This window comes from Morchella sextelata (assembly GCF_020137385.1).
Source record: "Morchella sextelata strain SCLS chromosome Unknown scls_3, whole genome shotgun sequence".
Classification (NCBI taxonomy): Eukaryota; Fungi; Ascomycota; class Pezizomycetes; order Pezizales; family Morchellaceae; genus Morchella; species Morchella sextelata.
This window is the reverse complement of record NW_025408618.1, coordinates 1184067-1210121: the sequence shown is the minus strand read 5'-3', so window position 1 is coordinate 1210121 and position 26055 is coordinate 1184067. Positions and strand designations below refer to the sequence as shown.

Below are 26055 nucleotides of genomic sequence, written 5' to 3'. Positions count from 1 at the left end.
TGCACGTGCGACCCGTGCCTAAGCATTCTCAAAGTCGAGTGATTTGTCATGAATGTTTTCATCATGTGGAATCACTCGGTAAAGATCGCCAGTCATACCTTCATTTTTTTGTTTATTACATTGTGCACTGCAGCCCAAAGGCTATGAATTTATACTACTATGGCCATGATACCCCGCTCCATGGCCATCCCCCAACTACTTCTCTATTTTCTTTCTTTTTTTTGTTCATCTGTTCGATATATATCTGACGTACGACGTACTGGTCTTGGATGTTTAATTTGAGTGGTCGAGTAGGATTTTTTTTATTCCATTAATCCCTTGCTTTTCTCTTGGAATTATTTGTTAAATAGACCTAAAAAATAGTGATCTCCTAGTTATTATATTACGATCGATATAGGGGAACGATTTCCTTAGCTGATCCCGACGTACGGGGCGGACCACAGCTAGATGGCAAGAAAAACACCGCATACCCATATCGCCGGAAGGGGAAACGCTCACACAACCGCAAACTCAAACCCGATCGATAGAAGTACATACTAACTTGAGTGTGCGACTATTATATAAAGAAACAAAAGTCGTTTGAGTTGATGACTCTTGTGTAGTATATACCTGTTCGAACCTCCTGACTCTCCCTTATGGTTTTTGTAGCTATATGTACCCCCATTACATATATGTTGTTTTGTGTCTGTACTGTTCTTTGGCTTTACCAAAGTCTTCTAGATTAATAGATGTTAGCTTTGATTCCGTTCGTATGTGTGAATCACGAGCGATCACTCGCTGATTGCGAGGTTCGATTTGTTGGCTATTTGGCTTTTCAAATGATGTCGAGCCCGTAAAGGCGAACTGTCCAGACCTATCATGTCGATACCTTGTCCTGTCGACACTTGTCCAATCTGTAACGATATAGCGAGTTAGACTCTTGATCAAGATCACTCAACTATCTCGTCCTACTTTTCAACACGATTGTTTTTATTTTTAATTGAGAGTACGAGAAATGGCTAGCAGTACACAATAAAATTCTCTATCCTATATATCCTCAATCCGTACCCGGATATGACAAGCTCCAGATACCAGACACTACACGACATTCCCACCACAGACAGAGGAGACCGCTCAGAATACTGACGTTGCGTATCCCCTAGACTCCAAGGCCAGTACAGGCGTTCAACATTTCTGCCGGCTGTTCTACGCATGCATTGAGACTCTACTTATAAAACTTTACTTTTTCAAAAGCAGACCAAAACATTTGCTACTCAAGTGGAGGCTCAGGCTACATACAGGAACTAGTCCAAGTTTTTTTTTTTACCTATTTATCTCACATCCGGGTATCTAGTACTCCCTCCAACCCCCGGCGCTGGAGCCGGCGCTGGAGCTGGAGCTGGAGCTGGAGCTGGAGCTGGCGCTGGAGCTGGAGCTGGCGCTGGAGCTGGAGCTGGAGCTGGAGCTGGCGCTGGAGCTGGAGCTGGAGCTGGAGCTGGAGCTGGAGCTGGCGCTGGAGCTGGAGCTGGAGCTGGAGCTGGAGCTGGCACCGGCCTGGAGCCTTTGGGCCTACTCAAGCAAGCCGTAATATATGTGTAAACTATAGTAAAGCACCTCGTATATTTGTAAAGGACAAAGATAACAGCCAAGAGCACAAGCCCAGAGCTCACCACGATCGCCGCTACAGCGCCTGTTTCCAGAGCCGGCTCGACTTCAACAGTACTACTATTTGAAACACACGCGTCGAAAGCCGCCCCAAAGCCTTTGTCGGCCCAGCCCTTGCGCGGCGAGCGGTTGCCGGTGAGGTTGAGCCCGGCGTTGACGATCACCTGCTGTGGCGTTTTGTAGACGGTGTTGAGTTCATATCGAGATTTCCACTGTGGAGTCGTTACTGCGTTAGCGGTGGGTGTCTTTTTGGGGTGGGGGACATGCTTACCCCGGGATTTCGCATGTTGAACACTTTTACGAGCTGGTTATCGCATGGGGCAGCTTCGTCAACGACCTCTCCCGGTGGGTAGCCTCCTACGATGAGGAGTTGTTCCCCGACTGCATGGCATGTATGGCCTCGAAGATGAGAGTTTCCGAATGGGATGGGCACCTTGGTCCAGCTTCAAAGGCGGGTTAATATCAGAACATCAGATATTCTCGTATATCACGCAAACAAAGGTCCTGTGGAGCGAGGGAGAATTACATAAATGTAGGTAGACTCAACACCCACATCTCGTCAATACCCCCCGATTCACCGTCCATTGACATGCCGCCGTGGATCCAAACTCTATAGAATCGTTAATCCCGAAACCCGGTGGTGGGGGTAGAGACCCAGCACATACTCCCACGTATTTGTTTCCTCACCATAAACTACGGCGCCGCAGAATCGAGTGCGAACGATTGGTTTTTCGCCATCAAAGAACGTCGTGCTTTGATTAAACCATATCTTTTTATCCAGATCATAAATCATGGCGTAGTTGAACACGACCTACATCACCCTGGGCGTTAGCCTCTACCCCCCAGTATATTGGGCGGATATGGGCTCGAAACTCACAGCCTCACCTGTCTTCTCACCGACACTACCATCGTCGGACAGAAACGTTCCTGCCCGAGCCCTCTCGGGAACAAACGATATGAGATAGCCTTTTCCGCAGCCAATTGGTAAATGGAGCATTCGTCCATTCCAATACCCATAGCCCTCCTCGTCACCAAAGAAGGTCTCGTTAGTCATGGTCGAGGTAGTATGATCATACACCAACATCCCCACCTGCGGTCTCGACAAGCCCATCGGTGTCTCGCTCGACGTCCGGGAATTCGTTATACCACTAAATATAACCAACCCGCCCATAAGCCCTCAAACCCAAGGCCACGCGTGCTCAGCAGCTGCCGGAACATATACATACCCACCATAGAAGCTCAAGTCATATTTCGGTATTGACACTACGGCACCCGCCAGCGCTCTCTCGACCTTCCACCCATAATCGCCAGTCACGTCTTCCCACGCCCGCTTCCCGCTGCGGACATCGAACCGCCACAATGACCAGTCCGGGATGTCCGCTTTTTCGGGGGAGTAGCTGCTCTCGTTCCATTTTGAGGCCGTATAGAAGTGCCCGCCCTGGATGTAGATCACGTCCTGGCTGCTATCGACCCACATGCCGAAGCGGTTGACGACGGGGACCTTGAGTGGTTTGCGGGTCTGGAAGGAGGGTGTCCATGTGTAGGGGTCGAATTCTTGCGTGAGATCGATGGAAAAAGTGTATGGATCTAGGGAGAAGGGGTATGGATGAGAAATGGATCAATACTAATTAGGTGAGAAGGGTGAGGATATATATACTTAAATCGAGCACCTCAACAACCTCTGCTTTCCAGATAAACTTGAATTTACTCATCCCACCCTCAATTACCAAAAGATGGTGATCATCATTCTTCAACACGGTGCCTTTCGCAATTCAAATCTTAACATAACTCCTTATTTTGTGTGTGTTGTGGGTTATGGGGTCCAAAGTATCATACTTACTCTGGTGGGAAAGCAGCGCACACCGGTTCTCGGGGGAGAAGTCGTATGTCTGTTGATCGAACGGAATATCACCGGCGCCTATCCGTTTCACGGTCTGGTTTCCTGAGGCGGCCAGGACGACGACGGCGGCGAAAAAGGGAAGAGAGGCCCACCGGAGATGCATGGTAAATGAGTGTTATATATCTCTAATTGGACTTTGGTGATATGGTCTTTGGTGTTGAAAGCACGAGACTCGAGCAAGAAGCTTGCGCGAGGAGCTCTCTAGCTAGCTAGCACGTCTCTCCTTCATCCTCTCCACGATCTATCCATTGCTTAGTTTAAGTAGGTACCTTAGCTCCCCGTACCTATGTCCCATTATCGACGCAGAAAAAGTAACGTCGACAAGAAGAGCACTCGCCCAGCTACCAATTGGTGCGCTGTACCACCCTTTGAGGCACTTCAACTCAGCACGTGCATTTGTGCCTGTGTACTCGCGGCAGGTAACAAGTACCCGAAAATGCACGTCCTAATCTGCAATTTCCATTGGAGTAGAAGTCAAAAATACACCAAAAACTTGCAGCTGCATATTCGGGTACTTCACGTCTGTCGCGAGTACCTCTTCTAGGTACTCCCTTCATGGCGTTAATTCCGGCCTAAACCGACACCCAGATCTGGTGGAAATGCACGATTTCTGCCCCCGCCAAGTCCAGTGCGGAAACGAATTTAAATGGTAATATTTCAGCCTCGTCTGCAACATGCAGTCTAGCTTGTGGTTTCTTGTCTTGTGGTACCAACTCTTGTGCAACATCGCGTGTGCTTCCACAAGGTCGACCTCTACACACAATGTATGTTTGCTTCTTGGATGGATGGAGAGGTCAGAGGGCTGTGATTTCCCTCACACGGTGCGCTCCGTTTTAGAGTACAGATGTGGGGAAACCTAATTCATGCATATGTATGCACTGCGGGGGAAATTTAAGCCGTGGGGGAGAAACATTCAGCCGCAGCACCAGCAGTAGAAGACAATACGTGAGGCAAGGGAGGGACGCGGGATGTGACATGTGTTGGTGTGCATCTCGAAATTACCTACACTAGAATGTAAGTAGGCTGGCCGGGTTCAAGAGATATAGGTAAAAGGAGGACTGACCGCGTAAGATATAATATCACCGGTTGCAATTGTGGGTGGCAGCTGGTTTCAAGGCAAGTTCAAGTTCATGAGATATGACTCGAGACTAGGGTTAGGGAATCGTGGTAGTAGTGCTAGCGCTCTGCGGACAACTCGGGAATGATCATCAATAACGACTTCTTCATATGGACGGACCGACACTTGGCAGGGCTGAACTTTAATTTACTCTGGAGCGGGTTTTATGGAGCTACATGGACCGCGTCCCTTCTTCTTTGATGATTCAGCGCTCTGAATCGCAGTTGTCTGAGGGCCCGGAGAATAGTTAATTGCGTGAGGCAAGAGGGGGTTCGTTCCCGCGTCAAGAAAGTCGAAAGACCCAGCTGCGGTCCGTCACCGCACACTCTCCTCTCACCGCTCTCTCAAAGCACTGACAGCTTGCGCAACAAGTACATATCTATTGCGTATCTACAGGTGCGACACGGCTTGATGTCTCTTCTCACCGCTACTGCACGGTATCTTACTGGTGACAGATGGTTAATTCCGAGATAACCAACGGGTCATCCCACTCCCACTTATGTAAATGTCCAGTTCAACGTATCTCTGTCATCGCAGCAGCTCATGGGCCTCAATCGGTCAAAACTGTTGTCTCTGTGATGGCCCTTGCTGTTACCGCTTTCGCTCCCAATAATTAATTATAGCCTTTGCCAAGCGCTGTGACATCACTCGCCTAATAAAGCCCTCGAAACAGAAAAGCCAAGTTTCCGCTTAGCCAGCATCACCACCCACTCCCATCCATCCATCCATCCACATCCACAGCATTCCCATCAAGCCCCCCACCACCGTCATTCGGGGAATTAGAGTGAAGAGGGAAGGATGCATGCTGATTTGTTTGCCTGATTGCTGGGGTGGGGGGCTGCCGATGACGGCCTCTTTCTTTCTCGCTTAATTAATGGGTAAAGTGTTCTTCTCTGTGCTCTCCATGACGCGCATCTTAGCATGACGACGCCAAACAAATGTTGCGCCTATCATGTTGTCCTTCTAGAAACTCGGAGAACGGGGTGTGTGAACTTGATTTTGAGTTGATGCGACAGCCAGTGACATGATGCATTGAGTGAATCCTCCTCCCTCTTGACGGATTGATCTTCTATAAAAGACCTTCCTCTGACCGCCCAAAACATATCTCCATCCAGTATACCATACTACCATACCACTACTACCATACCACTACCACAGCCAACCACTACCTCCCACTACCACAACCAAGCCAACCAAACCAACCACCCCCAAACAAACCAAAATGAGAACCTCCCACCGCCGCGCCGTCCCCGTGACAAACACACGCACAAAGCCCTCCTTCTTCTCACGCATCACTGGCCGCCGCGCCGCACCCCGTGGCACCACCACCACTACCACAACCACCACCACCCGCCGCACCCACCGCGGCGGTGCTGGCCGCACTGCGGCCCCGGTGCATCAGCAGAGACGTCGCCCAAGTATCGGTGATAAGATCAGCGGTGCGCTGATGAAGTTGAGGGGCAGCTTGACTAGACGCCCGGGAATGAAGGTATGTTGAAAAGTTTCCTAGGAGGTATTTATAGGCTGGTGGATGCTAATAGTTTGTGGTTAGGCTGCCGGGACAAGGAGAATGAGAGGGACTGATGGAAGAGGGAGCCATGCGGCGACTACGAGGACTACGAGACGGTACTAGGTCTGAGGTGTAATGATTTTTCCGGTTAAGCATTGATTAAAGGATACTTTTTCGTAATTGGGCTTGTTTGATTTCTTCTTTTTACTTTTACTTTTACCTTTACTACTACTGTTCTTCTTTCTTCTGTCTGGTCTGTACGATTAGCGCCGGTGTTGTACGAATATGATACGATTGATACCTTATGATATTAAGAAACTACATACAAATGAAACCTTCCGTCGAGGATGTTAATGACACACAAAAAAAATCATCTCATCAAAAACAAAACCGAAAAGAAAGGGCTCGATCAAAAGTCCACTAAACACTCCTAGGAACCAACTTCAGATGTAGCTCACCAGCCTTCATGCCCCTTAGCCAGAACTCTGTAATCCTCATATCTGTCTCTGGTATCTGCACAAGCTCGTAATGTCTGAACAGCAGTGCAAGCATCATCTGCATCTCCATCATTGCCAGACTACCAGAATCCGTTAGTACTCATGATCACACACTGTTGGAACGTTGGTTATGGTAACATACTTTTCGCCGATACAGATCCTCGGTCCGGACCCAAACACCGTCCACAGAGTCCTCATCTCACTCGTCTCGTTCTCCCAGCGGTCAGGGATAAACTCTTCTGGTTGCGGAAAGGCCACAGGGTCATGGGTTGAAGTATGGGACTGCGCAAAGATGTCAACCTATCATTACCCTCCTATTAGCCACATACTCCATACTGCCAATGATCATAAGCCCATGAAATTCAACCACAAACCTTTCCCGGAATAAATATCCCATCCACCACCACCCCATCATCCGGCACAACCCTCAACGCCGGCCCCGGCGCTAACGAATGCCTCCTCATCCCCTCCTTAATACACCACTTCAACAACCGACACTCCTCCACCTTCCGAAATTCCATCACCTCCCCCATCCTATACACCCCCTCCGGAAAGGCGTTAAACACCTCCTTCACAACCCTGCGATGCACATCCGGCCTCTTCAGCACCTCACACACCACAAATGCCGTACTATTCCCCGTCGTGTCCGTCCCCGCAAACACGCCCGCCAGCGCCTCCCCCTCCACCGCCGCCCTCGGCAGCCCGTACGACAGCAGCTGCGAAAGCGCATCTTTGCGTACTTGTGAGGGGTTTGCGGCACGGTTGGACAGGTATAGTGCTGTGGAGTCGGAGGTGATGCGGCAGAAGTCTTCCATGGACCGCACCCAGTCTAGGCGCTGCCAGGGGATGGATTTGAGGAGGGAGTAGATGGCATTTCCGAGGTGGAGTTGAACGAGGTTGGCGGACATAAGGTTGTCGAGGAGCTTCATTTGGTGGTCGGGGTCGGAGGCGCCTTTGTAGAAGCCGCCAAAGGAGATTTCGGCTGTGATGGGGTGGGGGTGAGGGTTAGTATTGTATGGTATGAAGGTTTGTGGGGGGTGGAGGAGGGGGAGGGGGGCTTACTGATGGCATCGAGGGCTAGGGCGCGGAAGCAGCGAACCATGGGGACTATACCGTCTGGTGAAGCTGTTCGGAGAGTTTCTAGCTTTGCGAGGTAGTTCTCAAAACATCTACGCTTGATATCAGCACTTAAATTCGCCCGGGATAAGAACGAAGACGAAATTAAGATATAAAAACTACATCTGGCGTACATGCTCAAAGAGCTATAACTAATGATTATATATACTCACTTTTTGAAGACATCTTGCATAGCAAGCACATTCCCTCTCGAGAAGACATTCCCATACGCTCTCCTCCTTTTGAGAGCATCCCCAGGCAGATGGAAGGAGGCTATATTATCTGCCTCCGGTTTACGCTGGAAGTTGAACATCGCCGTGATCTGAGGATTGCGAGTAAATGGCTTTTTCAGCGCCGTTCCGTATACCATTTTTACGCCGGCTGTGCCAGAAACGCCGACGAGGGTTGGTCCGACGCTGGGGGAGGTGTTAGCTAATACGACGTATACTATACTCACTTATAGGGATAGTGTAGCAGAGGTGTAGTTACCGAATAGTGGGTCCGTAACGTTCGTGGAGAGAGTGGATGTAGAGTGCCCGTTCGCCGCGCATAAGGTGGTCTGGACTCGTTGTTAGTATTTGCTAATGCTTAAGTTCATATATCAGCGGAACAGAAGATTACTTACATCCGTCGGGGATCTGTGTATAATGGCTCCACCATGGGCCTGGGATGTGTCTTAGTGGGCCGAAAAATCGCCATTTGATAATGTATTCCAAGAGGAATGCTATTATCGTTATTGCGATGTTTTGGGGCGTGAGATATGCTAGAACCGTAGACAGCTGTGGTACTGCCGTTCCTAGGACTAATCCCATTTTTTATATCGACCCCTCTGGACGGCCACGGGCTTATATCGTATTTGGATATGAGTAGGGATATATATAAAGATGATAATAAGCTCTCCAGCTTTCTAATAGTGGAGACCGTATGGATGTTCTCCAGAAAAGAAATTTAGAAATTACGGTTCTTCAGAGTGGGCTTTATGCCTTAAATACTCAAGAGTCTCTTTCAAGAGAGAGATCAGGAGTCTACATACCTACCTACATACCCTTAGAGTTCCCCAGGCAGGTAGATCCAATGAGAAATCCTCAAAGTTTATCTCTGAATCAGTGATACATAAAGCTACTGTGCCGGTAGAGTACATACGGCAGCTACGCGGTTTGGGCGTATCGTGGGGGCTCATGTCGATAAATGCGTTACCAGCCCGATCCTTGCCAGGTTCTACCAAGTGCAACTGTGCAAGCGCAGATAGACGACCGGTTAACCCTCGCCTAATATACAAGTTTTGTGCATGCATGCATCGCGCTTTACCAAACGTATTTATTGGTGCAGCGGAAGTTTATAGAGGTGACTCCCGATCGAAAGTCTCTGGGAATTTGATAAAAACGACGTTTTTATATGGGGAGCCCGGTAGCCGGGTTACGGCGGGGTCATAGAGTCGGTGAAGTACGGCACTGTAGTCTTTTGCTATCGAGAAGCTTAAGGGCGAAGAGCTGGCTAGCGAGCAATAATAATTTTGTTAGAGTTGATTAATGATTATTGGTATTTAGGTTTTCATATTGCACTTTGTACTCGCATGTGTGTATAAGATACTGCCTCATGTTCGTCCTATACGAGCAGCAAGTCGCACATCGTAGAGTATATTGATACGTGCTTTCTTACTTTCTCATCACACCTCATCGATCGACCATCATGAGACTCATCGCTCACACACGCCTCGGTTCTTAGACAATTAGCGCGGCACAGTGATAGACAATCCTCTGCAGAACCTATTTCTTTTGGTTAGTCATAGAGTACACAGCGACTGAGAACATGCCCTTAGAGTTTAAATGTCTAGGGATGTATAGGAGCTTCGTTATTTATATGTCTTTAGGCCATGAACCATTCGGGTAAGATATGTTATGACACCCCCGAGCCATGAGCTATCAACCATCAGTTGACATATCATCTTGAAGTTAGAGTTGATACCTGTCTTAGGATCTGTTATTCGGAGTGCAGTTTATAGGAAGAGACTGAAGAGAATCGTATTGTATGATTGTTTTACAAGAGTAGAAGGAACAAGCTCCTTTTATAGTGAACAAACACATTATAATAAAACACGTAATTATTTGAGCTGTCTTGGAACAGTAATAATGACAAGTAGCACAGAAAACAACCTTAACAGGATCAGCGTACGTCTTTCTGCAGCATCATCGGCACATCTACATAAACACCAAGAAGGAAGGTTAGTGATGCGATGCGATGCAGTCGATATCGATAGATAGTGCCCAGGCCCCGACATCCAGGATCTTACCAATGCCAGGGTTTTCCCAGACGCAGGGCAAACAAAGTTGTTTCCAGGAAATATATTTAGCCTGTCAACACCTAACCCTGATAGATCTGATAAGATAACAACTATCATCCGTCCGGCCGACTACAACCGACAACCGAGAGGTTTCCGTTCTAGCATTAGTATCACAACTAAGCACTCGTTCGATATTCCGCAACGAGAACAAACAACTTCCCCCCCACCCACCACCACCACTACTGAGGGATATGAGATATCGTACCGCACCGTCAAACGTCGACCTAGTCCACTCCCGACCCCCGCACGCAGAATAATACGCCTGCCTACTAGGAACTAGGAATCATGAAGCTCCAAACAAGGTTAATACCGGCTCTCTCAAAGCAGGTGCAGACTTTCCGCCGTCCCTGTCTCTCCCGATATATCTCAAATACCACCATCTCACAGAGGCCAAAGACAGCCCTATTCTTTCCTGGTAGGTGCCATGCTATGGTCTAGGCATTTCTTTTTCCTATTATTGTCATACAAGAGGTTTATTACTGTAGCTGTAACTAACATGCAATATGACTCAGGCCAAGGCACCCAGAAACCGGGAATGCTAACACCCCTTATTAAAACCTTCCCGCGCACTCTAAACCCACTTCTCGATGTCCTCGAAGCTACCTGCCCTGGGCTACGCAAAATTATTGCCGGTGGGCCCTGTGTTGAGCTGACTCACACCGCAAATGCACAACCTGCCATTCTAATCACCTCCATCGCAATCCTACGCGTATTGGAGCAAGAATTCGGTCTGAAAACAGCAAACTTCGACTACCTACTCGGCCATTCCCTCGGAGAGTTTTCAGCGCTGGTCGCGGCAGATGTCATCTCCCTTGAGGATGCATTAACTCTCGTACGGCGCCGCGGCGAAGAAATGGCCGCCTGCGCCGATGCCACGCCGGGTGAGCTGGGTATGTGGGCCATCATGGTAGAGCCAAACCTTATGGACGGTCTAATGAGGAAATTCCACGACTTCATCCATTCGGAGGTGCTGCCGGATGACGAATTTCTCGGGGTAGCGAACATCAACTCGTCAACACAGATTGTGCTGAGCGGGCATGTGCGTGCGGTCCAGGCGTTTCTATGCCATATGAGGAAGTTCAAAGGGAGCGACCCGCGTGCGATTAGGCTGAACGTTAGCGCACCGTTTCATTCGCATATAATGTATCCAGCGGTCAAGGTTGTTAAAAACCTTCTCGATGAGATGGAGATACGGTTAGGCTTTGAAAAGGTGGTAGCAAACGCCACGGGAAGGCCATACGAAGGTGTTGAGCCGATGAAGAGGCATTTAGCAGCACAGGCAGTGGAGACCGTTCAGTGGAAGGACAGCATTGGATACTTAGAGAGAGTACAGGGGGTAGAGAGATGGGTGGGCATTGGGCCGGGGAAGGTGGGGAAGAACTTGGTGGGGAGAGAGGTGCAGGGGGGGCCGCCAAGCGTCCTGTGCGCGACGGGGCTTGATATCAAGGAGATGGAAGAGGTTGTAAGAGCACTGGAAGACCTGTAAAACTATGGGTTAGAAGAGGGGCTTTTGTTTTTTCTTTTTCTCGAAAAACGAAAAAATCGCGCGTTCGGCTGGTTTGGGATATCTTTTTTGTTTTGTTTGTAATGCTGTCTGTACTTATGTTTGTTTAATGGCTGGGGGCTGCACTTTCTTTTCTCTTTTCTTTGCGTTTTCCGGGAGTCCTGCGGGTCTTTTTCTTTTTTTTCTTTAGGCGTTTAATTCGTTTAACAAACCTAGAGTACGAGGGGATGTTATAATGCAATTGGCTTTTTCCTTCTTTCACATGTATGCTAATCTTGTACCGTACCATACCATATGTCTCTGATTGGCGATAGCCGGTGTCAAAAAGCATTTCGATTTTTTCACAGCCGCCATATAATTGTCGACATCACCAGTAATTCAACATTACTTCATACATTCTGATTCGGTACTTATCGATTCCGGTATATAATATGACTTGGTACTTTCTGGAGCCTGATTTGGCAATAATCATGGAGTATGAAATTCTAGTTAGAAAGTAGTATTACTGCAGTAACAGGGACATTCGGGCCTGGCCAGCTTACTGGCAGCTAGTCTTCTATAATATACATGTAGGCAAAAGGTCAGGACGAAAAGAATAGGCTGCGAACGACTGTACCGTGGCCGGGGGTGTGTTTTTTTATTAAGGATCTATGCAGTACTACATTCCAACCCTAACCCACACAGAATATAATAGGTATCATGCGTCATAGGGATGACCACTGCCTGAAGCTTCGCTCCGAACATAGGATACAAAAAATATTAGGAATCCACTCAGCAGCATCCTCGGAATAGCGATTCACTTCACTAACTGTATGTTACCACAATCCTATTGTGCACGCATGTAGTAGGGCCACCCTCTCTCCCGGCAGACCCCCTGTAGGATGTAAAGTATCTGCTCATCCTCCCCTGTTTGAACCAACGGAAAAAGCAAAAAAGAGAAGCAAGCTGCACTGGCAAGGCAAGCAAGCAAACAGACAGAACAGCTCTCACTTCACCTCACGTCCTTCACGCACACACGACTGGTAGAGTGATCAGAGCTCAACACCTACCGTACTAGGTAGCTCCTTCCACCTCTGTCAGCCCTCACCTCTTGATGTTCCACTATAACCACACCTACAGCAACGTGCCCCCACAACCCTCTTCATTCCCTCGCCAGTTACCGTATGTGTCAACGACCTTGAAGATGCTTTACGACGAGATTCCCCCGCGCATTCACTTCTGCGCTATGTGTGGCGGCCCCTTGTCCGCCGATATCGACGTGAATGTCGATCGCTGCCTCAAGGATGAGAAAGAAGAGAAGTGGCACTGGGAGGGTATAAATGCTTATCGTAATAATAATGACAGCGGTACCGCTGCTTCTGACGAGGATACCATTAACAATGTCCCCAGTAAAGTACGTCCTCTCTCTCTGCTGGAAAGAGAGATTCTATTGTTTTGGAGCTGATTGGTGCTGCAGTGGTTTGAGCGATTCCGTGGGATTGTGGTAAAGAATCACAATGACTGGGCATTTAGCGCCCCGGACTTGGATTCGGACGACGAGGAGTTCAGCGAGGAGGAGGACTCGGAGATGGGAGACATCAGTGAGCATGATGGTGTTTTGGCGCCTTCTGCAACAACTGAAAACGATGGAGGCGACACGAGCAGTCCCCCACCTTCAGGATCCTTTACGCCAGTTCCTCCGAGAAGACAGCGAAATCGCCGTACATTTAGCGGCATCTCTACTCGTCTCACTGGCGTGGGGTACGTTTCTGAGTCCGAGTCCGAGTTTGGCGTCTTACCGCATCCCTATGCGGCGTCAGTCTCGCCCGACAATGATGACGGGAGCGAGGAGGAGTACCAGTTTTACACGGCGGTTAACGACAATGCTGAGAGAGGCATTGAGATGATACCAGTGCATGAACTCTGCTGGGAGATGTTTATGAAAGCCGTGCGGTATTGGTGCGAGGACGCGGGAGTCAAGCTATATGATGGGACAAAATGGTGGCTTTCGAGTGATGTGGTGTGGAGGTTTTTCACCGTAGGGTATTGGGATAGTGCGGTCGATGAGAGATTGCAGATGGTGAGGTGGGCATACGGTAAAAGAATTGTCGAGAATCATCAGATGGGCAGATGGGAGGTCAGGAAGGGTGAAGGTGTAAGTTTAATCCCCTGAGTCTACTTTGGCGTTCAGTAAAAGGTTGTGAAATGTGAAAATAGACGTTGCAACGAGGCGGTTTTTCACAGCCTTTACTGAATGCCTGAGGATTTCTACTATTTTACTAACTAGTGATATTAGTGGTGGTTAAGTGAACCCTCTGACCAACCCGTATGGCGGTGCCTTGCCCATGCTCCAAATATCGCAGTACTCCCTACACATCCCACGGCACCCTTGTCCCAGCTGACCCCCTCCTCATGCCCGCCCTCTCTTACTTCACCTATTCACTATCCCCCATTCTCTAATGACATCTTCAACACCCTCCCCGCCGATATTGCACTCCATATCTTTACCTTCCTCCCTTCCCGGGATATATGTAGCCTCCGCGTTGCCTCTCGTCCAATGTCCGCTGTGCACCTACCCCAATCCCTTTTCCGTCGCGTCCTTAACACCGAGTACCGCTTCTCAGGAAGCACCCTTGCGCCGTTTCTAAGTGGCACTACCCGCTACAGTGTCGATTGGAGGGCGGTGTTAATAAGCCTTAACAGAGCCCTTAGAATCCCGGGGCCATTCAAAAACCTAAAACGTATCTACGGGATTATAGAGTGTTTGACGGAGGAGCTCTGCGAGACTGCGCCACGAACGCTGAGAGAGCTCAGGAAGAACGAGGTGGACTGGGAAAAGTTCACGTTTACTCTCCATGACGGAGGTTTAGTCAGAGGTTACGATGTACAGGACAGCATAGCAGAAACCGCGTTATTTGGAGACAATGGCGTTACCAGGATCAATGTGTATACGAACCCCAGCACAGGGCGTATGACAGGTCTCTCGTTTCTCGGCGAAACACCTGGGTCTGAGCGCCGGTTCGGACTTGCGGCTGGGCTACACAGCGAAATCACGAACTTCGATAAGATTTTGGGGTTCATAGTAGCGCTGGGCACGGGAAGCTGCATTATGGGGATTCAGTTCCTGCTTATGATTGACGGCGCAACCGTACGCACTGAGTATTTCGGACTCCCGCCAGACTTTGAAAGTGGCGAGACTGGGGTAGGCTATTACAAACTCGTGATCCCGCGGATGTTTCGTCAAGAGCACTTAGTGGGCATTACCGGGCTATGTGATCAACATGGGATCCGGGCGATTGGGCTGCTTGCGCCACTCAAGGTCCTACAGGATGAATATCTCCCGCTGACTGATCATATGATCACGGACATGCCTTCGTCGTCTGCCGCAGTCTATGATGAGACTCCGATGGTAAGGACTTATACCGGCGGCGATGATGATCATAAACCTGTTACTGGACCCTGGCGGACTCTCGATGTGCCGGAAGGACTTATTAGCAGTGTGGGCAATGACTGCGACATTGCATTTGCAGGACGAGTAGCAGGGGATGTTGTGCCCTTTCAGGGGGTAGTAAAAGTGAGCGGATGGTGGGACGACGATGGACTCAGAGGATTACTACTCCGGCGCCATAACCAAGAGGACATCAGCATAGGAGAACAGTCCGGCGAGTTTTCCGAACATTTCCCACTAGACTTCGATAACGAAGAAATGATTGAAGGGACAATCGTCACAGGCGGCTTGCGAGAAGGAGCTACATCTATTGCGGTGAGTGATTTCTCATGTTTTGTTATCCACAAGAAACCCTAACCCTATTCCCTTCGGTTGTGAAAATGTGGAGCTAAATTATTGCCTAATGTTGTAGTTTGTAACAAATCTCGGCCGTTGCAGCGAATTCTTTGGGCCCAAGTTCATAGGTTGCCCAACCCACTTCGTACCTGGCCGTGGACCTTTAGCTCGAGTGGAGGACCGAGTGGTCAGCGCCCTCCACTATGCATACTCTAACGAAAATAAACGGTTCACTCGTCTTGGTGTCGTTGCGGCCATACCAGCGGTTAAGGCGTTTGGAAAGGGCAAAGGTAAAGAGGCAGTCGATATGGCTGCACATCGCGAACATCGCGAGTTGATGTTGAAGTCCGCACAAACGATTCTCCCCTTCGAGTCGCGCGACGCACAAGGAAACCTATGGGAGGATGTCATGCCGAGCGCCAACGAGTTTGTTATCGAGAAAGATAAGAACAGGCCAGACATGATTGACGGAGGGTGGATCACATGGTGTGGGACCGTGTGGACGCAGAAGGCACTTCGGCGGATCGAGATATGGGGCGAGGTTAGAGGTGTACGGTTCACATTTATCGACGGCACCACGAAGGGCTTTGGGCTCCTAGGAAGGGGCGATAAAGTTAAAATTTTCGAGTTCCATGAGCCTGAAGGACGATGGCTAGTTAGCTGCTCGTGGGGTAAAGTGAAGGCAAAGACTAGTTGGGCGGGAGAGCATGGTTCGAGAAAGCGGGGTGATGCGGACTATCGAGATGAAGAAGACTTGGACGATGATGATTGGGACTGTACAGAAGTTACAGAGATGAAAGTGAGTTTGACCTTGTGTTTTCTTTCGGGCGGGTTACTAAAGGGTTGATGTTGCTTCATAGTTTCGCACTCGAGTTGCGCAGGGAAATAAGCCGAAAACACTCCCGGCCGGGTACAAGATCAACCACACTGTAACCTCTATTCGTGGTTTAGCAGCAATCTTTAGCCTGCCCTATGCGCCACAGTACCTCCAGAAACTACCCAGGCCAAAGGTTGTTTATAGGTCGGGCAACAAGCACCCAACACACCCGCTCTACCCAAATAGCACAACAATTGCGACCCCGCCTATCCCATTCCTTCGAAAATACGAATACGAATTCTTTGACGGGGACAATGGTGAGAAGTTAGAGGCCATAATAGCATATATGGGCGTTGGCGCCTGGAAACCTTTCAAAGGTCTACGATTCCGCCGAGAAGGCTCCGGCTGGGGTGACGTTTTCGGCGAAGTCGGCGAAACCATGGCCATATTTGAGCTCGAGGGAGGCCGAATAGAGCGGGCATTTTACCGGATGGGACTCGGGCCCTGGCTCGACGCCGTCGCCTTTGCAACAGCCACAAAGGCAAGCCCGTACTTTGGCAAAGAGCGCCGCGGAGCCGAATACGAAATCCCCATGAACGAAAACTGGATTCCGATAGGAGTCTACAGCATCAGGACTCAGGTAACTCACGTCTTGGGGAACTATGGCCCGGAAGGTTATATTGACCACGTCAAGAATCAGTTTGGACTATTTTGTCGCGCAGCACAACCAGGAGACGAACTTATCCAGGCCACACCGCTGGGGGAGCCATCGTCGGAGCCAATCACAGAGTTTTTCCAGCCTTCTTGCTCGGAGACTGGGAGGTTATGGCGGAGCGATGTACTCTCGTTGCCGCGGAACAGCCGTATGGCACCTCTCATTAGAAGCTCTCACTTCAAGGCCGCTCTGCAGATTGAGGGAGGCAGCATTGATGAGCTCAGTGAATACGCATTCCTCGATGTTGAACATAAACGAACGTTCGCCCTCTTTGACCCGGAGAGGCTAAAAAGAATCTATGTGTCCTGGCGATATACCACGCTGCCCGTCTGCGGGAGGAAGGTCGCCGCCATCTGCCATGTCAAGTTCCGCGACTTTGAAAAAATGGACGAGATCCTGATCGGAGATCCGCCGCCGTACATGAACGCCACGCGGATCCGCTCCCTCACCCGGAACGGCGAGGACAGCGGCGCAAAGGGGTGGAAGGTCGAAAGGATTGACATCGACGGGCTCGGCGGCGAACGGATCACACAGGTGCGGTATGTGTTTAATCCCTGGCTGTGCGCGATACAATTGAAGACGAGCTTTGGGCGACATATCTTCTTGGGACTGGCTCCGGAAGACTGGGAGAATGAGCCTTACTACGATACGCATGTAGTTGATGTGCAGGATGGAGAGGAGATTACCGGGATGCATGTAGACACCACTTGGATCGTGGATAGAGCGGAGGAGAAATACTGCGATAAGATTGGGGTTATCTTCAGGCCGTGTGTTGAGGTCTGAGGGTGGAAGAGAGTACCAGGGCTTTATTGGCATCTTCTATTTTTTAGCAAGCTATAAATTACGTACCGTGTTTCCATTCTGGTTCTTTTATTTCCCTTCTTTTCTTTTTTTGATGGTTTCAAAATGGTTTGAAGGCTGGGCTTGTTTTCGTTTCTGTTAATTTTGTGCACTCTCCTATTCATCCTCATATTGGCACGGGGCACGTTTCTTCCCTGGGTGGTTCATATATTTTAGTCAGTTTCTCATGTGTGTCTCTTATCTGTGTACTAGCTACTGAAATCCACTACTAACAAACGCTACATGTATGTACTTACTTTGCTCCCCTCTTACTGTAGATATAATCCAATAATAGAACGCACTCCTACTCATGATCGATCGTGACACCTGTACGCTGAGTGCTGCTGCACAAAGAGGAGAAAAGTGAGAAGTGAGAAGTTGCTCACCTAGCGTGCCTACTAGTACTGATGATGCCTGCCTGTCCGCAACAATGCCTGCCTGTGAGGAATCTGGGGCTAGCCAGCCCTAGAGATTAACGTCTTGCCTCGGCACCACTCCCACTACTAATCCAAGCGAGTGACACCGGATGACCTTAACCTGCAGGGTCAAAGCTTCTCTTCCCAGTAAACTTGCAATTTCTGAAATTGGTCTGCTGCTCTCTCCCTTGCTTGCTGCGTGCTGAACCTTTGAAATCTGCGATGGGGGGAGGTGGGATGGGATGCTGTTACCAGTGCACGGCCTGTCTGCCGCTACCTACATGAACCGGTACTCTCGAGCAGAGTGCCTACATAGAAATTTAACATTCCTGGTCCTTTACTCAACTACCGATAAATCGCGTGGTGGGCGACAAAGACGACTCGACTTGACCCCGACAGCTCCGACTCCCGAGTTCTTGGAGCGCTCATACGAGATGACATGACGCAAGCGGCTCCTAACCTAATTCACGTACTGATTGCCTGTCTGTCGCAAACAAACAATTACCGAACAAACCACAGCAGAGTAACTAGAGCTAAGTAGGTGCTCTGTCTACATGTATACAGTCGGGCACGGCCTGTTGTGGTGACTTGCAACTGCAGTGCCATCCTTCTTGTGCAGCATTTATAATCTGCCTCTCCTCCTTCCCCCACCTCCACCTCCCAAGAACCTATGCGTCTGTCAATGTGCCGAAGAAAGCAAAAATCATTGACCAGGCCCTCGGGTTTATCAAAAAATTTACGTCACCTGCTGGATTTTTAATGCACACTTCAAATACAGGCTATGATGCCGACTCCCGAGCCCATGGAAACTCCCCCAAGGGCGGGCAGGCTGTCTAAACAAAGCCCCTGTGCCAGTAGCAGGTAACCTTTAACTTGAGCTCCACACCTTCTCCCGCGCCTACCGGGTGCTTTACCGTCCTAGTGTTTTCAGCATCTTGGGGACCATGTTGGACCCATCTTCTCGGGTCTACGGCATCAGGTGGATCATTGATAATAGGTAGGTGCTGAGAGAACTCTCATGCCTAGTTAGTTATACAACCACTACATAGACACTGGGTTTTTCCCTATAGATGACGCTCTGTCCCTTTTTTTTTGCCATCGTTTTCATATCTTGTCTGTAACTTCACCTGTCAGCTTATCCCAGCTTGTCAGTGTTATTGCTTTTTTTTTCCCTTTCAGAATACACAAACAACAATATTGCAATGCTAGAACCCAGTGATGTCTCTCTCGATATCGAAAGAGCAGAAATACAAGCCTCCTGTCAACTCCACAGCCCCTCAAACACAGATATCCCAGTAGAGCCTGACCACCCCTCCAGCGGTTCCTCGGACACACATACAAACAACGATGATGACCTGAGTAGACAATGTACGCACCGCGACATCATCCCCGGGCCTAGGGATGAAGATTCAAACAGGATCCAGCTCGAAAGGCAGAGGACACATTTATCGATATATAGTAATACGGTGGGACGTACGGTGGATGATTATGCGGCGAAGGATGAGCTGCCTCCGTTTGGTGGTGGGAAGGAGTACCCGCCACAATTGCCGCATAGGGAGCAGTACGTGGTGGAATTTGAGGGCAGTGATGATCCAATGCATGGGCAAAATTGGCCTTTGAAAAAGAAGTACGTTTGTTGCAGTACTTGTACTGATATGTTGATATATCAATTCGTTGAGGGGGTATTAATTAGCATCACAGGATGGTTACAGCTGCAGTCTTGGGATACACCACTTTAGTTTCAGCATGGGGTAGTAGTGTATTTTCATCTGCAACGGAAGCTGTAGCAAGTTAGTATTTTTTATAATCCTCATAATGATCAAGAGGAAACAGACAGCTAAACTCTTACTTGTTGCAGTCTATTTCGGCATTAGCGCCGAAGTCGCAATTCTCGGGCTCTCATTTTATGTATATCCCCAACTGCAATCTTTAAGTTTTCTTTCGGTGTCATCAAATTCCTAACGTCACCTCACAGGTCCTTGGATTTGCCAGCGGCCCCTTAGTCTGGGCGCCCATGTCCGAACTCAAGGGCCGCCGCCTTCCTCTCATTCTCGGCATCTTCGGCTTCTCCATCTTCCAGATCGCCGTTGCCGTAGCCAAGGACGCCCAAACCGTATTAATATGCCGCTTTTGGGGTGGATTTTTTGCATCCTGTCCGTTGGCAGTCGTAGGTGCCGTATTTGCAGATATATTCACACAGGAGACCCGGGGGTCCGCTATTGCCGTGTTTAGTATGGCTGTTTTCTCGGGGCCGTTGATTGCGCCGATTGCTGGAGGCTTTATCACTGAGAGCTATTTGGGATGGAGGTGGACAGAGTACATTACAGCTATTATGTACGTGTTTATGCGTTTCGTCGAGTGCCTGGGTCGAAATTGACTGAGCTAATGCCACGATAACAGGGGCTTTGTGGCGCTATTCCTAAATATCTTCTTTTTAGAAGAGACATATCCACCAATTATCCTTGTTGCGAAGGCATCACAACTGAGAAGACTCACGAGAAATTGGGGGATACATGCAAAGCAAGAGGAGATTGAGGTCAACTTTAAAGAGTTGATATCAAAGAATTTTGGACGTCCTTTGAAGTTGCTCTTTAGTGAGCCAATTATATTCTTGCTGAGTCTTTATACTGCATTTATCTAGTAAGTGTTTGAACATTAGTTCTTGGATAATTAAAACGCTAACAATCATAAGTGGTATATTATATATCTTCCTTACAGCGTATCCTATAGTGTTCCGTGAAATCAGGGGTTACACCCTCGGTGTGGCTGCGCTTCCATATCTGGGGATGGTGATCGGGATGATTTTGGGAGGCCTTATGGTGATTGCATTTCAACCATGGACCAACAGGAGAATGAGAGCGAATAACAATGTGCCAATCCCAGAGGATCGATTGGTACCGGCCATCATTGGGAGTATAGTGTTTCCTATCGGATTGTTCTGGTTTTCCTGGAGGTACTTTCTTATTCTTCGTTATTATACGGTGTGTGTAGTTGGATAAAAGAATACTGACATGAAGAATAGCGGAAACTATCCTGACGTTCACTGGGTAGTACCCACTCTAGCTGGTATTCCCATCGGAATCGGCCTCATCACCATTTTCCTCCAGTCCCTCAATTATCTCATAGACGCTTACCTCATGTTGTAAGTTTCCAGCCTCTACCTACTTCAATCGAACCACTGCTAACACCCGAAATAGCGCTGCCTCCGCCATTGCTGCAAACACCTTTCTCCGCTCTGCCTTTGCAGCAGGGTTTCCGCTGTTTGGAAGACAGATGTTCCATAATCTGGGTGTCAACTGGGCAGGTTCGCTGCTAGGGTTCATTGCAATTGCGATGATACCAATACCAATTTCTTTCTTCCTATTTGGGGCGAGAATCAGAGCGAGGTCAAAATGGGCTCCGACAACGGAAGTGAACGGTAAATAATAAATGTAGGGGAGTAAGGGGGTAGTGTTTTTAAGGGTTGTTGGATGCTGTGGAGACTTGAAAAGTTGAAATGATTTAGGTTTATACTTATGTACATACTTATGTACTTGTACATACATTTAGATTATTTGTTTGTGTTCTTTAATTATTGCGATTGATCCATACATCTTAACTATATTGATTTATGGACTGCATTTAGTACAAAAAATGGAAATATAATAGATACATTATCAACAGTGATTTATAATCGACCTTAGAAGATTAATAGGTATACGTATACCACAGCTATAATATAGCAAAGTTCTCTTCATATCAAATGCAGCACTACATGTAATTCTACCTGTCTTTTTGGTGCTGTAGTGGATCAACTGAGATAAACGGCCTGTTTGCATGGGCTCTAGTTTTATCGATTATCATTAGAATCAACGGAAGTACGTGTAGATACATGTACGTAGATTGATAATGATATTTTTTTCTCTCTTATTATAATGATGATGGAATATTTCAAAGTATTGTGGGTTGACAAAGGTTCTCGTGATTTTGTGCGAAGATGGCTCATGAAACGACTATAACTCCACAACCACAAAAGATATAGAAGAGATAGTTGAATGATCAGAAAGCTGAAGATTGATAGAACATAGCTCCTGGTTATTAATCCCGATTACCGACTTTGTAAATTAGTATTTTTGGCAATTTCTGCTGAACTTTTGTCAACCCACAATACATACCACTGAATTTATTAGAATGTATTGTACTAAGATTTATATTCATACATATACGTAGTTTATACATGTATGTATATAGTTTATGTGAACACCGTAATGCTGCATCGACTTCTAGATCTGGCGACGTAATCAACATCTAGATCTAGTAAGATTCTGGCTTCTTAAACACATGCACCTACACCACCCTTACATCTATATCACTTCGTCCCATCGTTTCCAATCGCTATTCGACTCCCACAACTCGTATCAAATGAGATGGCGCCATCCGGCCCTAAAAATCTCTAAAATTCCTTTTATTTAACCCTTGTACTAGAAGGTCTCTCTCATATTGCTCATCGTGTATACATATGATAGCCTTAAGGCTAAGGCCACAAGAGCTCTAGACGATGGACCTATTATGCTTTATATTAGGAGTCATCTTTATGGACAGATTTCAATTCGCGCGACCACGGGTGCATACGATATCACTCGATTCCCTGCATCCCGAAGAACATGGTACGCCTGTACTGTACATGCACCCGGGGAGATCGCAGAAAGCTACTTACTTGAAGTAGATGATGTACGGTACATGTACCCATAAATTCAGACGTTTCAGAACACAGCCGGGTTTACATCCAGGTCACATCTTGCATGAGACACTTGGTTTTGGTACGCAGACCTGGTTCTGTTCGGAAACGTCATTAATCTACATACTAGTAGGTGAATACTCCCACCTGAAATAAGCCACAGTTGCAGCTACGTTACTGAGTCCAGCGCAAATAGGCGAAATCCTTCTTACCCTGTGTAACTTGACCATGATACCCGGGAGACACTGGAAGTGCTATGTTTCGCAGTTTCTATTCGGAGAATTTTTAACCCAGTGAGGTTAATCCTTCCGTGTTAGATAAAACACAATGGTGAGCTTGTCTGATTACGTTAGTGGCAAGTAGAGCAATGTAGGTACTACTCTAACTTACTAATTAAGGCTAGGGGTTGATTGCCAGTGCAGGTCTCGGAATAACTGTGGGTTTGCGGTCATCTCAGCCCAACGCATAGTCCATATTTCTCGCTCGGGATTCTAGATAAAAGCTGTTTTGATATCGTTCTCGGATTTTTTCTCAAGAGTCCTAGAGCAGCGCTAGCTTCAAAGCAAGGGAGCTCGAAATGTACTAGGTACGTACCAAGTAATCCTTATTATTATACGTTCGTCTTCTAAATCTATAGGCTACAATAATACTCGTAAGTCTCTGTCGTTTCTACTCATGGTGCCAGAATTAAATTGCCGCTTACTTAGGCAAAATCCGCTGAAAAGGACTTATGATTGGTTTAAAACATGAGAAATATTATGTGAGCGGCAATTTAATGTTGGCGAAGTGAGTACAAGTATAGACTAAACCTTTGAAACGGTTCCCTAGTGCTTAGGCCCTGGAAACCTGAAGGATATCAATTGTTTTAAATAACTAATAATATAATGGGATACGGAGAATTAGATATAAATCGAGCTAGCTTTCTCCATATAGCTATAGTGATATTCACCGGAAGATATTTGATCGATTTTGAATGAGATCTTATCCAAATGACTTTAGAACTGCTCTAGTGGTCATGGCAATAACAGCTTGTGGAGTCGCAGTCAAAAATTTCGGACGATAATCGTAATAGGCATGCATACGTACATACATACGTACGTGTGCAAAAATTCACTCAGTTCTTACTACAATGGCTCTCATGGACATACTTAAAACTAAACATGTGGATCCGAGTCAGATCATGAACTATCATTCGCTCAGTAAGTACGTCTTCAATCAGTGAACGGCAAATCACGCCAAATTCCATAATCGAGGCATAACCAAATCCTCAGTGCGTTCTGCTACATGTGAAGACGACGTAGTACATACTCGTGTCACCATTTGAGTCCCTGTGTTTGTATTTTCTGTTTTCGCCCTCCAGCCAAAATCCAACATCGCTTATGTTGGACCAATCGGGGAATAAAAGGTACCAATGAGTTTTGATATAGGGGCCGAGTCGCGATCGTGGATATGATTGCAGAGTTGAGTGCCAGTAAGCTTAGTACGACTACTATGATCTAGAAAGTTTCTCGTTCTCCTAGATTTTTTTTCTGGCACAGTACGCGAAAGACGAGAACGGCGCCTACCGGGAAAATGTTTCAGATGCCCAGACTTCATGGGTTGAGATATTGCCACTGAAAAAACCAGTCTCTCGGGCCGGTGGGATCTCGGTAGACAGAGACGGCAAAACAGAACCCAGTCTCGATCCACCAAAATGATCTTCCTGTGTGTGGGGGTGGGGGTGGTAGGATTTTGACCGCTGTTGCAGTTTGTCCACCAGACAGCTTCAAGGCTTTTGTGGCACAAAAAGCAATGTCTCACTCCCATGTTCTAGACTTTCTGCTCATGCTGCACCCTTTTGGTATCACCACCATCACTCTATTTATTTCCTTTTTTCTTTGCTCGAGTTTCTGATGATATGATGGGCCGATATGTCTTAAACTTAATTAAGACTTGCCACCAATTTATGGCGCAATACTTCACTTTCATTCGATTCGTGATTCTGAAAAGTAAAGAAAAAAGAAAAGAAAAATAGGGAAAGAAGAAAAATCCACAGGCATCAGCATTTACACTTTAGAATCCGTTCAATTTTTCCTCCTTTGGGTGCAAAAAACCAGTATCGAGCGGTGGCGCATATGCTGTGAGGAGATTGCTGGTAGCTGCACAATGACACATGCAGACATTCATTGCTGGGTACTTCAGTTAAGTACTAGTACGTTACGCACTTTGACACCGCTTTGAGGTGGGTGCAGTTATTCCTGTATCATTATATAAACAATACAAGTTAATTGAGAGGTCACCCAAATTCATCTAGGCTCAAAACTACACCTTCAGGAGAAAAATAGCGCCGGTTATATGTAATCGAGTCGCGAACCATGGGCCAGTAGGAGTGATCCGAAATCGTGACATGTCTTGGATGTAGAGCTAATTGGAATTAATTTCAAATTGGTAGCTTGATACACCTACCGCCAAATCTCGAGTTATTCGGAGGGTTGCCAAGGCCACCTGCTAAACCACATTTAGTTTAGATCCTGCAGAAGAGGGCTGTTTTCTTGAAGATCGCTTCCTTTTAAAGTGAAGATTCTCAGCGTTTTGCCTTGGCAACCCTCCGAATAACTCGAGATTTGGCGGTACGTCTATCACTATGATCTACCCTACTCTCGATTGGTGATTCAGAACTACTCTACATGATGTGAGTCAAGAGTGTCTCAGGGTTTTGTAGGTACCACTTGATCCACAAGCGTTTATACCGACAATTAAGGAGGACAAGCGCCTGCCGTCGGCCTGCCCACATGAACTTGTAGGAGACCTCCCTAGATCCGACAATGTCATCATTGGACCCCTTAGCTTCTTGATTGAGGAACATCTTTCTAGTCCAAATGGACTCACGATCACCAGCTAGGTATTCATATGTTCTATTTTATGCAAATCCGAGTGATCCAAACAAAAGAAGATACGCGGAAGAACACGAGGCATACCTTACATTTCTCACTATTGTGCATATAACCCTTCTTATTTGTACCAGCACTCAGCGCAAACCGACATTGCCAGCCGTCAGAATACAGATTTGTTGGCTCTTGGCAAATTCAGAAACGGGTGCATGCATGCATGCCGACATCAGATGCCAATCCTTTCTGAAGATTACTAGTGAGTAAGTCCCCCAACTGCAGCTTTGAAAT

At 47.6% G+C, this 26055-nt stretch overlaps 7 protein-coding genes across 7 annotated transcripts; 5 read left to right on the top strand and 2 right to left on the bottom strand.

The window, feature by feature from the left end:
- Positions 1-1552: 1552 nt before the first annotated feature.
- Positions 1553-3647, bottom strand: H6S33_009147 (uncharacterized protein; the record flags this gene model as incomplete). Its single annotated transcript, XM_044840511.1, has 9 exons — positions 1553-1579; positions 1650-1856; positions 1916-2087; positions 2198-2254; positions 2310-2455; positions 2522-2792; positions 2871-3231; positions 3302-3406; positions 3485-3647. The coding sequence occupies 9 exons, from the start codon at positions 3645-3647 to the stop codon at positions 1553-1555; spliced, it is 1509 nt and encodes a 502-aa protein (XP_044697962.1).
- Positions 3648-5883: 2236 nt separating this feature from the next.
- On the top strand, positions 5884-6294 carry H6S33_009146 (uncharacterized protein; the record flags this gene model as incomplete). Its single annotated transcript, XM_044840510.1, has 2 exons — positions 5884-6150; positions 6214-6294. 2 exons carry the CDS (start codon positions 5884-5886, stop codon positions 6292-6294), a joined length of 348 nt encoding a protein of 115 aa, XP_044697961.1.
- Positions 6295-6591: 297 nt separating this feature from the next.
- Positions 6592-8596, bottom strand: H6S33_009145 (uncharacterized protein; the record flags this gene model as incomplete). Its single annotated transcript, XM_044840508.1, has 7 exons — positions 6592-6748; positions 6811-6968; positions 7043-7650; positions 7731-7837; positions 7958-8200; positions 8274-8343; positions 8410-8596. The coding sequence occupies 7 exons, from the start codon at positions 8594-8596 to the stop codon at positions 6592-6594; spliced, it is 1530 nt and encodes a 509-aa protein (XP_044697960.1).
- A 2025-nt stretch (positions 8597-10621) lies between these two features.
- Positions 10622-11611, top strand: H6S33_009144 (uncharacterized protein; the record flags this gene model as incomplete). Its single annotated transcript, XM_044840507.1, has 1 exon — positions 10622-11611. The coding sequence occupies one exon, from the start codon at positions 10622-10624 to the stop codon at positions 11609-11611; it is 990 nt and encodes a 329-aa protein (XP_044697959.1).
- A 1111-nt stretch (positions 11612-12722) lies between these two features.
- H6S33_009143 (uncharacterized protein) lies at positions 12723-17707 on the top strand (the record flags this gene model as incomplete). The annotated part of the gene is made up of 5 exons (XM_044840506.1): positions 12723-13022; positions 13086-13763; positions 13905-15371; positions 15469-16191; positions 16253-17707. 5 exons carry the CDS (start codon positions 12723-12725, stop codon positions 17705-17707), a joined length of 4623 nt encoding a protein of 1540 aa, XP_044697958.1.
- Positions 17708-19382: 1675 nt separating this feature from the next.
- On the top strand, positions 19383-21606 carry H6S33_009142 (uncharacterized protein; the record flags this gene model as incomplete). The annotated part of the gene is made up of 8 exons (XM_044840505.1): positions 19383-19807; positions 19882-19970; positions 20039-20088; positions 20156-20514; positions 20581-20774; positions 20899-21133; positions 21203-21322; positions 21378-21606. 8 exons carry the CDS (start codon positions 19383-19385, stop codon positions 21604-21606), a joined length of 1701 nt encoding a protein of 566 aa, XP_044697957.1.
- A 1618-nt stretch (positions 21607-23224) lies between these two features.
- Positions 23225-24221, top strand: H6S33_009141 (uncharacterized protein; the record flags this gene model as incomplete). The annotated part of the gene is made up of 8 exons (XM_044840504.1): positions 23225-23227; positions 23301-23333; positions 23465-23483; positions 23535-23549; positions 23623-23657; positions 23926-23991; positions 24075-24096; positions 24169-24221. The coding sequence occupies 8 exons, from the start codon at positions 23225-23227 to the stop codon at positions 24219-24221; spliced, it is 246 nt and encodes an 81-aa protein (XP_044697956.1).
- Positions 24222-26055: the final 1834 nt, after the last annotated feature.